Genomic DNA, 14,892 nt, shown 5'->3' on the forward strand with positions numbered 1-14,892 from the left:
CCCTCTGTCTTCTTTAACCAAGCCAATTCTGTATCCATCTTGCCAGCTCACCTCTGATCCCGTGCGACTTTACCTTCTGTACCAGTCTGCCATGAGGGACCTTGTCAAAGGCCTTACTGAAATCCATGTATATAACATCCACTACCCTTCCATCGTCAATCATCTTTGTCACTTCCTTGAAAAACTTAATCAAGTTAGTGAGACATGACCCCCCCTTCATAAAACCATGCTGCCTCTCACTAATATGCCCATTTGCTTCCATATGGTAGTAAATACTGTCACGAAGAATCTTCTCCAATAATTTCCCTACCACTGACGTAAGGCTCCCCGGCCTGTAATTTCCTGGATTATCCCTGCTATCCTTCTTAAACAATGGAAGGACATTGGCCATTCTCCAGTCCTCTGGGACCTCACCTGTAGCCAGTGAGGATGCAAAGATTTCTGTTAAGGCCCCAGCAATCTCCTCCCTTGCCTCCCTCAGTACTCTGGGGTAGATCCCATCTGGCTCAGGGGACTTATCCACCTTAATATTCTTCAAGACGCCTAACACCTCCTCTTTTTTGATCTCAACATGATCCAGGCTATCTACACACTCTTCCCTAGACAAATCGGCTGTAGGTGTGAAAATTTTGATTAGTGTTCATAGGACCAGCATAAAATCCCCTGAACTGCCAGCAAAATGAATGGTTGCTTCTCACATGTAAAGACATTCAGTCTATCGAAGTTGCCTTGTTGCTCATGTCTATAATTGTTTGAGCTATTTTCCTGCCTAGGCAGCCAGCCTCTGTCCCTCACCATCATCATCATATTGTGACAGACAAAGTGCTTTGCCAACTAAGCTAAGAATCTACTTGAAGAGCTGTGACATGCAGGGCTATGGACCTAGTGTAGGAAGGTGATATTAGATTGGCTAACTCTTCATTAACCAGCAGGACACGATGAACCATGAGGTTATAGCTATCAGGGAAGATTGAACAGGCTGGACTGTCTTCTCAAGAGGAAAAGGCTGAAGAGGTGGGAAGAAACCTGTGTACAGCATGGATGTGTTGGGCCGAATGGCCTGTTTCTGTGCTATAAATTTGACATAACTCGATGGTAGAGTTATAGGATCAAGGAAGATAAAATGGGAGTTAATATACATATCTATCATGATTTAACTTAATGACGGAATAGGCTCAAGGGCTGAACGACCTCCTCCTGTTCCTGCGTTTTATTTCAGGCCTTCTCTAACATCAGACATTTTACTGCAGGACTCGTAACTTGGAAGTTGAGTTCCTGGCTGCTCAACTTACTTTTAATTTCTGGATCTTTCCGGCCAGAGACGAGTGTGTTCCTACATGCTGGAAGAGGGACGGCTTAAAACGGATTCTGAGGTTTGCCTTCTGTCGGTCACAGTGCTTCTGGAAAGGGGAAAAGAGAAAGAAATAAGCCCGGTTATGGTTGCACCCAAGAAATTTGTTGGATGACCAAGGCAATCACTGAGCCACAAGATTTTTGCAATCAAGTTAAAACAGAATCAAATACCACAGGTGTATAGATGGAATGTAGATTTTTCCAATCCTCCTTGGTTATGGGAATGGTGTCAAATGACAGGAGGACTGCAAATGTTATACACCTGTTTAAAAAATGGTTGAGAGCTAAACCCACAACTACAGGCCAAATCAGCCTAATATTGGTGCAGGGTAATCATTTAAGGATAACAGCCTGGGGTAAAATTAATTGATGTCTAGAAAGATACAGGCTAATAAATGAAATAATAAATGTGCCAACTCTTTAAAGAGCTACCGTTTAGTCCCATTTATCCCCTGCTCTTTCCGCATAATCCTGCAGCGGAGGGGTTTGCGATTACACTTCGTTTCAAATAATGACTACAGCATTTGGCTCGAGTTCCACAGGCTCAATTAGTAAATGCATTGTTTGAGGCAGGGTAACATTCGCCTATGATTTCCTCCTTCCCGCAACATGGTCAGACAAGCCTGCCACTCACCACCTAAGGTTCACACAGGAGAAATGGTGGCCGGATGCTGCTGAAACTCAGGGTGGGGGGGGGGGGGGGGGGGGGGGGGGGCGGTGTTTGGGTTTCACCTTTTTAGGTAAGGGAGAGCACCTTGTTGAGAATCTATTTATTATATAGGTGAATTTAGCGGGTGTTTGAATAATTTTTGAAAATTCACTCTCTATTCCGATGGGAAGATTGGTTTTGCAGCCCACAACCCAGGTCCTGATACACAGAAGGTGGACTGTAAAATTGAAATGGGGCGAGGACGACTCATCATAATATGCAAAGGATAAGGTCCTATTCAGACAGAAGAGCACCAATTGTGTAAAACAGTGGTGGATTGGGGGATGAGGTGTGTGGAAATACATTCTGACAGAACTTCCATGTGACAGATAGGGTAAGTCACTGTATTAACAGAAAGAAACAACTCGTGTTTATATCGCATCTTCATGACCTCAGCAACTCCCCAAGCTTTACAGCCACTTCTAAAGAGCAGACATGATTGTAATGTAGGATATGCGACAGCCAATTTGTGCACAACATCCCACAAACCATATTCTGATAATGTCCAGTTAATCTGTTTTCGTTGATGATGTTGGCTGAGTGAGAAATATTAGCCCATAACAGTAGGGAGAGCTCATTTGCTTTTATTTGCAATAATGCCATGGAATTATTTACAACCAACTGAGATGGCAGACGGGGGCTCGGTTTAGTGTCTCACCTGAGGGAGACAGCACCTCTGACAGTGCAGCACTCCCTCAGTACCATACTGATCATGAAGTCACTGGAGTGGGAACTGAACGCACCATCTCTGTCTCAGAGGTGAAAGTGTCACTGAGCCATGGCAGATATCAGTGTAGTAATACAGGATGCAACATGGTAAAGCTTGAAAACACACACAAGAATTGAGGTCTACCCATCAATGTTGTGGTTTCAGATGCGTGCTGAGTATGGATGAACAGGATGGTCAGCATCAGTTCTAGCTGGTTTCACAAACTGTGCACACACACCATACACCAGCGCGACAGGTACTAAATGTGCCTATAATTAATGAATTCTCCCTCAGGTACCCCCGCCCCCACAAACGACCTCAGATATCAGCTGCCCCTGCTACCATTCTCCATGCATGAGGTTAGACATTGTTTTGAAAGGCTGTTTGATTGTGTAGGAGTGCAGGTGGGAGGGAGGATATCACGAGTACATGTTATCCTGCCCCAGGCAGTAACATTAACTAACTGAGCTAGCAGTGAAACTGAATCTAAATGTTCCACTCATTATTTCCAGCACTAAGCAGTGTAATCCCAATCCTTTTATGAACTCGTGATTTCAAATAGTACTTTAAAAAATGGCTCTGTGGTTTCCATCCCCCGTCTCCAATCTGTTTCTTCAGTTCAGATAAATGTACATGGTTTCCAGCCAGCACTAATGCGAATGAATGTCTCAGTAAATGCTGATGAACAGTATCAGGTGGATGAGACTCAAACTGAAACGAGATCAGAGAGAATGCAATTGGCTCTACAGCACAAACCCAGCTCTGTACAGCCCACGTACACCGAGGAAGGCAGCTTCAATTCAATGTACAGAAAATGCTTTGATCAATCTGCTCAGATACACACAAAGAGAAAGAAACAAAAGACGACCCTCTACCCATTATTTTTCTTCTATCCCAGACTTAGAAATAAGCCACCCGCAAACAGCGTTCCTTCATAATGTCAACTGTGGCTCAGTGGGTAGGATTCCCTCCTTTTAGCGTCAGAAAGTTGTGGATTCAAGTCCCTTGCCAAAACCTTGAGGAATCCAGATTGGCACTTCATTGCTGAGGGGGTGCTGCACTGATGTTAAACTTATGAAGATGGACATTAGAGATTCCATGGCATTACTTTCAAGAAGAGCAGGGAAGTTCTGCTTGCTGCTTCATTACTCTTTGTGGGATGTTGCTATGTACACACTTCCCATTGTGTTTTCCTATATTACAGCAAAAAGTACTTCACTGTCGTAAAGTGCTTTAGGATGCCCTAAGATCATGAAAGGCGCTATAGAAATGCAAGTATTTCTTTTCCTTTAAAATAGTCCCAGGTTGGTGCACCTGACCTTACTGCCTTCTTTCCTTCTCTACACATTAATTAAAAAATAATTGCAGCCAGGGAAACATCAGTATCCACATCTGCGCATAAATGCAGTGCACAGTGCAGACACAAATTGTTGTTACAGTGGGGCCAGGCAGCCAACAGCAGATCTGCAGATCTCTCTAGTGGTACTTGTGTAGTTGCAGCTCTCTCCCCAACAGCTGCACCGGCAAAGAAGCCAGCTTTACTGGAAATATAGGTTCATGAGTCTGCAGTTGGGTTATTGCTGCCTGCTTCAGAACTTTAAATGCAGAGAAACAAGCCAAGCCAATCAAAGCAGAGTCCAGTCACTACAGCGCAAACAGGTAGCAACTCATCCACAATGTTGCTGCTCCACATCCTAAATCGTATCAAGTCCCTTTCACACGCCACCCCTCTCCTTGCTGGTTTCTGGCCCAGCAACACCACTATTTAAAAATTCTCATTCTTATTCCAAATTTCTCCATGGCCGCATGCCTCCTCCAAGCCGACAACCCTCCAAAATCTCTGTGCTCCTCCAATTCTAGTCTCCTGCGCTTCTTGATTTTAATTGCTCCTCCTGTGTCTTCGGCTGCCACAGTCCTAAAGCTCTGGAATTCCCTCCCTAAATCTCTCTACCTTTAAGGTGTGCCATAAAACCTATGACTGTGACCAAGCTTTTGTTTGATAATGCAACCGTGAAGCACCTTGGGACATATTACTACATCAAAGGTGCTAACTAAATGCAAGTTATTGCTCTTGGTGCAGTAGTAAGTGAACTTAGTAAGTGAACTAGAGGCCGGTTAGGCTAACATCAGCCATTGGGAAAACGCTGGAAATTATTAATAAGAAAGTGTTAACAGTGCACTTGGAAAAGCATCGTATAATTGGAACAAGTCAACATGGTTTTGCCAAAGAGAAATCCGGTTTGACAAATTTGTTAGAGCTTTTTGAGGATGTAACTGGTAAGGTGGATAGGGGAACCAGTAGATGTGGTATACCCGAATTTCCAAAAAGCATTCATTAAGGTGCCACACAAAAGGTTAATAGGCAAGATAAGGGCTCATGGACCAAAACACAAAGAATGCTGGAAAAGCTCAGGTCTGACAGCATCTGTGGAGAGAAAGATGGAGTTAACGTTTGACTCTTCTTCAGAACGCTCTTCCTTCGAGTCATATGGATTCGAAACGTTAATGCCCTCTTTCTCCCTACAGGTGCTGTCAGACCTGCTGAGCTTTTCCAGCATTTTTTGTTTTTGGTTCAGATTTCCAGCATCCACAGTATTTTGCCTTTACCTAGGGGTTCGTGGAGTTGGGGGTAATATATTAGCAAGGATAGAGGATTGATTAACAGACAAGAAGCAGAGAGTGGGCATATTCAAGCCAACAGGTAGTGAATAGTGGAGTGCCGCAAGGATCAGCGCTGGGGTCTCAGTTATTTACAATATATATAATGACAAAGGTGAAGAGAGAGAGAGTAATGTTTCTCACTTGCTGATGATGCAAAGCTAGGTGAAAAGATAAACTGTGGGGAGGACATGGAGAGGTTGCAAAGAGATATAGATGGGTTAAGTGAGTGTGCAACAAGATGGAAGATGGAGTATAATGTAGGGAGCTGTGAAATTATTCACTTTGGCCGTAAGAATAGAAAAGCAGGACATTTTTTAAAAGGTGAGAAACTTGTGATCTGTTGATGTTAAAAGAGGCTTGGGTGTGCTCATACAAGGAACACAAAGTTAGCATAGGTGCAGCAAGCAGTTAGGAAAACAAATGGCATGTTGACTTTTATTGCAAGGGGACTGGAGTACAGGAATAAAGAAGTCTTGCTACAGTTGTTCAGGGTTTTGGTGAGACCACATCTGGAATACTGTGTGCAGTTTTGGTCTCCACATTTAAGGATGTACTTGCATGGGGCGGGGGGGTGGTGGTACAGTGAAGGTTCACCAAATTGGTCCCTGGGATGAGGGGGTTGTCCTATGATGAGGCTGAATAAATTATGAAATTACAAACATACGAGCAAGGAGTAGGACTAGGCCATTCAGCCCCTCAAGCCTGCTCCATTATTTAATAGGATCATGGCTGATCTGATAGTAACCCAAAATCTGCATCCTACCTAACCCCAATAACCTATAAGGGCATTAAGACATTAGCAGGATTTCCTACTTGCTTACCAAGAATCTCTCCACCTCTGCCTTAAAAATATTCAAAGGCTCTGCTTCCACCATCTTTTCAGGAAGAGAGTTCCAAAGACGCACAACCCTCTGAATGAAAAACATTTTGCCTCATATGTTTTAAGTGGGCAACTCCTTATTTTTAAACAGTGACCCCCTAGTCCTAGATGCTCCCACAAGAGGAAATATCCTCTCCACATCTCTCCACCCTGTCAAAACCCCTCAGTATCATATATGTTTCAATCAATCTTACTCTTCTAAACTCCAGCGCATACAAGCCTAATATGTCTAACCTTTTCTCATAATACAACCAATCCATTCCAGGTATTAGCCTGGTAAACCTTCTCTGAACTGCTTCCAATGCATTTACATCCTTCCTTACATTATAAGGTGACCAATACTGTACATAGTGCTACAAATGTGGTCTCGCTAGTGCCCTATACAACTGAAGCATAACCAAAGCATAACCTCCCTACTTTTGTATTCAATTCCCCTTGCAATAGATTAGGCTCATGCTCTCTGGAGTTTTAAAGAATGAGAGGTGATCTCATTGAAACATACAAGATTCTGAAGGGGCTATATAGGGTGGACAGAGATCATTTTTGCTAGTTGGGGAATCTAAAACACACTCTCAGGATAAGGGGCAGCTAATTTAGGACTGAAATGAGAAGAAATTACTTCACTCAAAGGGTTGTGAATCTTTGGAAGTCTCTACCCCAGAGGGTTTAGATGGTCCCTGATTAGATACGTTTAAAGCTGGGATAGACAGATTTTTGTCTCTTGGGGGATTAAGGGATATGGAGAGCGGGCAGGAAAGTGGAGTTGAAGCCCAAGATCAGCCATGACCATATCAAGTGGTGGAGCTGGCTCACTGGGCTATGTGGTCTACTGCTGCTCCTATTTCTTGTGTGTTCTAATCCTGAAATTGAGATTTTGCAATAAGGCAAAAGAATAAAAGGTACTTACACAAGATAGACAACGTTTCCTACTGCTGGCTCAGTTCCCAACAAATCCTGCTAATGCCTTAATGCCCTTATTAGCAACTGTTTATCTATCTCATAAGCCTTAGAGCTACTTATCTGTAATTTCATCCACTGCAGATTTCTCTTCTGCACTCTCTACAGCTTGCATGTCTAATTATTGTTCCTGACTTTGCCTCATCCTCTCTTCCTAGAGCCTTAAAATAATACTATTACTACCATCCATCAACAACTGTGGGATAATTAATGGATGGTGAAATATCCAGAAGGGACAAGGGTCAGATTCTGAGGTTTTTCCCTCCCCATGGACCAATTTTCTCCTTTTAAAAGCAACCACCGTCACTTCCCCTCATAAGTAGCCATTCTCAACCTCTCTGTACATGTGAACTAAGCCCCATCCTCCTCTATCTCCCTCCACCATCTCCACTGATCTCCCAGATCAATGACATCACCCAATCTAGTGATTCAGATAGATCCCATGGCCCTATTGAAGAGCAGGGAGCTCTCCCAGTGTTGTGGCCTTTTTTTTGTTGATTTTTGCAAAAAGTTTCAAAGGCACAGTATTTACAAAATTGTTTTCTCTTTATAATTGGTTGAAGTTGAAGTCCTTACGTTTTCTCTTTATTAATGATTTGGTGCCGTACAGTTTGCTGGCCAATATTATCCCCTCAACCAACATGTCCAAAGACAGATGACCGCAATCTTGTTTCTGGTAGTGGCATCCTGTTATAGGATCATAGAATGATACAGCATAGAGGACACTATTCAGCTCACTGTTCCTGTGCCAGCACTTTGAAAGAGCTATTCAATTAGTCCCACTCCCCTTGCTCTTTGCCATAGCTCTGCAAATGTATCCAATTTTGAAACCTGGTATTGAATCTGCTTCTGCTGCTCTATCAGGCAGTGCATTCATAACTTATGGCATTTAAATAAACCCTCATCACTCAATCATGTTGTACGCAAAATGGTCTTTGTGTATGTCTATCTAAAACTGCGATCACTCCACTTCAATGTTCACTGCACATGAAGTATTTTGAGACACAAGGCTCTTCATTAGCCCATATCTAATTGAGGATGCTTACCCAAAATGTGCAAATGAGGAATTGGAAATTGAGGAAAGTCAAATAAATAAGAGTACCTGTGCTCACCTCCTGCAATACGAACACTCAGATTACCATTAATTACCTACTGCTGAGTTAGTCACTATGTGCGACGTTTTAAAACAGTGCAGCTACAATATGAATGCAAATTACTTTAGGGAGTCTGCTGCTGGCGTGATTCATAAACATCCCTGACATCATGGATGGTAATGTATTACAAACCACCTATCAGCTCTCAGCAAGTTCCTTGAATTAATTTTTATGTTGCTGCTGTCAGATGACATAAGATTTTTGTATCCTTGCTCCTTTATTATGGAATATAACTCCTTGGGTGCAAACTCCCTCCAATTAAATAGGTTAGGGAGGACCAAGGGTCACAATTTTAAATTATGCAAGGCCAGATCCAAGTTAAAAGTTAGGAGGTAGTTCTTTTCCTGGGGAATAATGTACCTCTGGAACAAGTTGCCATTTTGAGGAACAGACAGCAACTCGAGCTCCAAGCGAGAGCTGGAGTGGATTCTGGCTGGGACAGACATTGCCTTTTACAAAAGAATAGGTACTTCAGGTAATTTAGGGCCACAGTGATCTCCCGGACTATGTTGATCACTTAGATGGGCTGCTGTAATTTCCCAGATTTGCCCACCCCCAAAAACCGCTTGGGTTTTTAAATGTTTTTTCACCTCTCCCAGGGGACCACATGATGTTTGGGTGGGGTGCAGAGTGTATATATTGTGATGCACAAGGTATTGCAACTGTGTGGGACAGGTTGAATGGACCATGGAGTCTTCATCGGTCTGTGATTGTTCGCATAGTAACCCATTCAAACACCAATTGTTTTCACACAAACCTAGATCAGAGTCCATAGCCTAATCAACTCCTTGGGCTGGGCCTGGAGCTTGTGAAAGGGGGCTTGATGAGTGATAAAGTGCCTCAGCCAAAACCAATCCTGCCCTCACCCAATATCCCCACATTGAGGATTTCCAGCAATCAGTGGGAAGTGGACGGGAGCAGGAACTCTGGATGATTTCTCACTCCACCTGTTAGAGCCCACAATTAGCACTGGGTGATTTAAGAATGAAATCAGGAAGCACTTTTTCCACAAAAAAAAGAACATTGCAAATCTGGAATTTGCACCATCAAAAGGCTGTCAATACAGGGAGTGAATTGAAATTTTCAGGACTGGGATGGATAGATTTTTGTTGGTTAAGGACCATCAAGAGATGAATCAAATGGGGCAATTGGAGTTGCGTTAAAGAACAGCTAGGCTCGATACACAGATGCCTATTATAGTATTCCAAATGTGGCCCAGATCAGAGTAGCTGCATCAACACCAACCAACAACTGGCATTTATAAGATAAATCTCAGTATTTTAAGTTAGATTGATGATTCATTCTCAGGATGTAGGTGTCACTGGCAAGGCCAGCATTTATTTCCCACCCTTGGGTGCCCTTGAGAAGGTGGAGATGGACCACTTTCTTGCATCGATGAAGTCCATGTGGTCAAGGTAGTCTCACAGTAGGTAGAAAATTCTGGGATTTTGACCCAGCGACAATGAAAGAATGGAATGACATATGTCCAAGCAGGGAGGTGTGTGTCACTCAGAGGGGATCTTGGAGTTGACTGAGAGTCCACGTGTCTGTTGTCTTTGACCTTCTAGTTGAGGAAGGCCATGGCTTTGTGAGATGCTGTCGGAGCCTTAGCGAGTTGCTGCAGTGCATTCTATGGATAATAAATGCTGCAGCCACGTTGTGTGAGGATGTTTAAGATGGTGGATGGGATGCCAATCAAATAGACCACTTTGTCCTGGAATGTGTTGAGCTTTGAGTGTTGTTGGAGTTGCACCCATTCAAGCAATTGGAGAGTATTCCATCACACTCCTGACTTGTGCCAGGATTCTGGGAGAACTTCCTGCTATTCTGAAAATGATGCCATTGACCAGGCTTGTCCAACCTTTTTGTGTGGAGGGCTACATTTCCATTTTTTTCCCTCACTCAAGGGGCCAATGAGCAAAGTTCAGAAAGTTGAGGTTTGGCATAACATTAAAATGAATTTCAAAAAGAAAATGAGCTGTCAACAAAAGACACAGCTTGCTGAGCAAAAATAAAACAATGTCAAAGCAATAAATTGGTAATTAAAAAGAGTAGTTAATAAAAATGACTGTGAGAGGGCAAGTATGTGTGTGTGTCCAGCTCACACCCAGTCTCAGGGTGATCACTCACTCACCCCTACCCACTGTGAGAGCAGGTAAGAGTATGGTGTGTGTGTATGTGTGTGTGTGTGTGTGTGTGTGTGTGTGTGTGGGTGGGGGGGGGGGGGGGGGGGGGGGGGGGCGGTGGTGAGAAACCTGAGACTGACAGTGACCCAGACACACACACACTCTCTCTCTCTCAATATTCCAAGTATTTTATGGGCTGAAAAGGCCCATTTACAAAATGAAAACCCATTAATCTGCATGCATGTTCATTGTTACATTATTGATTTTTTTGGTGCAAAATGAAATTACATAGGTGACATCACTGACAATATCTGGAGAATATCCAGATGTTGATATACTGTATGCAGTTCTGGTCGCCACATTATAGGAGGGGGTGTAGAGGAGATTCACCAGGATGTTGCCTAGGATGAAAATTTAAGTTATGAAGAGGGGTTGGATAGACTTGGGTTGTTTTCGTTGGAGCAGAGAAGCCTGAGGGGTGACCTGATCAAGGTGTACAAGATTATGAGGGGCAAGGACAGAGTGGATAGGGAGTAGCTGTTCCTCTTAGTTGAAGGGTCAGTCACAAGGGGACATAAGTTCAAGGTGTGGGGCAGGAGGTTTAGGGGTGGAATGTGAGGAAAAACTTTTTTTACCCAGAGGGTGGTGACAGTCTGGAATGCGCTGCCTGGGAGGGTGGTGGAGGTGGGTTGCCTCACATCCTTTAAAAAGTACCTGGATGAGCACTTGGCACATCATAACATTCAGGCTATGGGCCAAGTGCTGGTAAATGGGATTAGGTAGGTAGGTCAGGTGTTTCTCACGTGTCGGTGCAGACTCGATGGGCTGAAGGGCCTGTTCTGCACTCTGAGATTCTGTGAACTGTACACAAAGACACAGGAAACATGGAGGGATGTGGCTGAGACCACTGCTGCCTGGATCCCCAATATTAGTGCATATTTGCTGCAAGATGCCTGCACCACCAATCCTGGTTTTGCTGTAGCCTTCTCTTCCAGCCCCTCAATCTGCTTATTTCCGCACTGACGCAGGTTTCTTAACGAAAGGCAATGGCATTAACGCAGCCGGCCAGCTATCTCCACTGCTGCCTGACTTTACACAGCTGGTGTTACTAAAAGCTGATCGAAATGGAAAATTGGGACAAGGTCAATGGAGAGGAAGAGGGGAAGGTGGAGGGGGTGGAGCCAAATGAAGGGGCGCCCACCTCAGTTGTGGACTACAGGCAATGGAAAGCTGAGCCCGAGCAGAAAATCACTCAGAAAAACACCGTCTTGAAGAGCCTGTTTCACCTAGGTACCCTCACTCACCCTCCTGGCACCCTCCCTCATGCACTCACCCATCACCCCTCTTGTTCATGGTACTCACTGCTGCCGCTGTGTGTTGGTGGTGGAAGAAGTGAATATTTAAGGTGGTGATTAGGCGGAGGTAACAGAGGGTTTATGGTATCAGGGTAAAACGTACTCCAAATAAACCCTTCAGCAGAGGAGAGCTAACAAAAGGGTTGCATAGAGGAGAAAGAGAAAACATCTGGCTCTATAAACTACATCAATGTTCCACTTACTGCGTCTTTTTCTGGGTTACAGACTTTAACCCACAGGACGTGGTCCAGCAGCCAATCAATGGGTTTGTCCTTGTAGAACATCAAAATAAACTCAACAATCAGACTTAGATCCAGTGATTTGAACATTTTTCCTAGACAAAATAAACCAAAATACTGTTAATATCTACTATTATTATTTAGCAAATATAAGTTGTAGCAATTATGCAGTGCCAATTTTTGAGATAGTGCACCTGCGCCACATGGTATTTAGAAGGTACATGATTGGAGAGCTGGGTAAACACCAGTCTCCTTCTGAGTGTTATGGATAAATTCACTTAGAATGTGTTTGACACAATCTCAAACTACACAGGGTCACGGACTCAAGCTCAGTAGACAGATGGTGAACAAGTAATGTAGATTTAACTCTCAGAGTGAGCAACAATCTGTTCAAGGAAACAGCATCAGCAAGGCTAAGATGTAATTGGATAGATACTTTGCAGAGAGCGGAGAGAAGAGAGAGAGCAAGTGAACATGAGAGAGAGAGAAAGAAAAGAAAGAAAGAAAGAAAGAGGGCATGAGACACAGAGTAACACACTCTATCACACAAACTGAACAGTTTGAATGTGATGGTCTCTCCAATTCCTGTATAGTCCTATTTTCCAAGGCATTTACTGTACACCCCTGGAGTATTAGTCATTTCTGTGTAATCTTCACAAATACTCACTGATTGGCAATATAATCATAATAGTGCCCAGGTTCCAACCACAGGTGATACTACATGGCAATTTCCTTGAGTGCAATTTCCATTAATACAAGAACTCAAGGAATCAGAGCAAGAGTAGGTCACATGGCCCATCAAGCCTGCTCCTCCATTCAATACAATCATGGTTGATCTTGGGCTTCAACTCCACTTTCCTGCCAGCTCCTTAATTCCCAGAGAGATCAAAATTCTGTCTATCCCAGCTTTAAATGTATTTAACGCTAGAGCATCCACAACCCTCTGGGGTAGAGAATTCCAAAGGTTCACAACTCTTTGAGTGAAGTAATTTCCCCTCATCTCTAAATGATAGGCCCCTTATCCTGAGACTGTGCGTCCGTACGTTAGATTCCCTGACCAGCAGAAGCAATCTTTCAGCGTCTGCGCTAACAAGCCCCTTCAGAATTTTGTAGGTTTCAATGAGATCAGCTGTCATTCTTCTAAACTCCAGAGAACATAGGCCCAATTTACTCAGCCTCTCATCACTGGACAACCCCTCACCCCAGGGACCAACTTAGTAAACATTTGCTGTACCGCAGGATTTTAAGATACACCTTAAAAAGCAGGAGAGAGGTAGAAAGGCAGAGAGGTTTAGGGAGTGAATTCCAGAGGTTAGGTTCTAAATTGCAAAAGCCTAACATTAGAAATGAACATTTCACACTCCAAACAATAAGGTAGCCATCACCAATATCAGACTTTATTCTGAAACCTGGATTCACATCAGAAAGACACAGGTGGCATGCACTCAGTGACTCTCTCCAAACCAACATCCTTGCCAGTTCTCTCTCTCCCAAAAGTAAGGTGGCAAACAAGGATGCAAGCAATACTGCAGCTTTTAAACGAGGAACCACTGTTGAGCTTGTTCCAATTTGTATGTGGCTCAGCAAATGGTTGTTATTGGGGGCGTTCAAGAAAAATCTGCTGCGGTCAACTCAAAAGAAACAAATTGCTGACCACATCAATAGACCCGTGTTGAAGCTGCCAAGACACATACAGAGGTGCAATTGTGTTGAGAAAAATATGCCAGTTCAAATAATTATTTTGCATGATATATATCTGCATTAATCCTTTGTTTTCCAGTTAACTATTGCTAATGATTCTGTGGGTGCTTGTGATGGGAAAAGGGGAAAAAATAAAAATCGCACTTTCAAAGTACTGCTAACTGCATGTTATGTTAAAAATTAGATACAAACAAAGCAATTATACTCCATCTGAATACTGTTCACTGCACTAATAATAGCCTTTTTAATAACAATCCGGTATTGGCTAATCTGGGTCTTTGTTTACAATCAATTTAGTCAGCTTCCCGGAGCACTCCCTGGTGGGATGAATGAATGAACAAGCCGCACACACTTCCGTGGCTTTTGGCCCTGACTGCTTTGTTCTCCGGAGGGTAGCTCTCCATTGTAGCGAGGCTGAGATAGATTGCAAGTCCTCCTCTACCCTCCCTCTCAAACAGCTGGTGTGAAGCAGCAACGGATGACAAATTCATTGAGTGCGCAGCGTGGTAAAACTCCTGAACACAGCTGTCAACATTTAACACAGTGACTGAGTGGGGAAACAGGGTGAAAAAAATCAGATTTAACTAGAGATGAATATTCCAGACTGAATATAGAATTACACAGAATTTGCAGCACAGGAACAGGCCATTCAGGTCAACTGATTCATTCATTGTGCTTTACACAAGCCTCCCACCTCTGCTCATTTTATCTTATCAGCATATCCTTCTATTCCTTTCTCCCTCATGTGTTTTATTTAGTTTCCCCTTAAATGCATCCATGGCATTCACCTCAATCACTCCGAGACAGCGAATTCCACATTTTAACCATAGAATCGTAGAATAATATAGCACAGCAGGCCAATTGGACCATTTGAGTCTGGGCCAGCTCTTTTGCAGAACAATCCAGTTGCTCCCACTCCCCCACTGTTCTCCCACATCCCAGCTAAATGCTTAAGGAGAAAATATTGCCAACTCCCTTCTGAAAGCTACTCCTGAATATTTCCACCACCCTATCAGGCAGTGCATTCTAAATTCTAACCATGCATGGC

The 14,892-nt window shown here is 43.4% G+C and overlaps 1 protein-coding gene across 1 annotated transcript in view; it reads right to left on the reverse strand.

Moving 5' to 3' along the window:
- Window positions 1-14,892, reverse strand: part of mgat4b (alpha-1,3-mannosyl-glycoprotein 4-beta-N-acetylglucosaminyltransferase B) — a 261,750-nt gene that overhangs the window by 19,985 nt on the left and 226,873 nt on the right. Inside the window, exons 9-10 of the mRNA XM_041193895.1 lie at window positions 12,108-12,238; window positions 1,293-1,400 (exon numbers count right to left, since the gene is read on the reverse strand). Of these exons, the coding sequence (XP_041049829.1) occupies window positions 1,293-1,400; window positions 12,108-12,238 (239 nt within the window). The remainder of the gene's footprint in view (window positions 1-1,292; window positions 1,401-12,107; window positions 12,239-14,892) is intronic.

Source organism: Carcharodon carcharias, chromosome 8 (assembly GCF_017639515.1).
Source record: "Carcharodon carcharias isolate sCarCar2 chromosome 8, sCarCar2.pri, whole genome shotgun sequence".
Classification (NCBI taxonomy): domain Eukaryota; kingdom Metazoa; phylum Chordata; class Chondrichthyes; order Lamniformes; family Lamnidae; genus Carcharodon; species Carcharodon carcharias.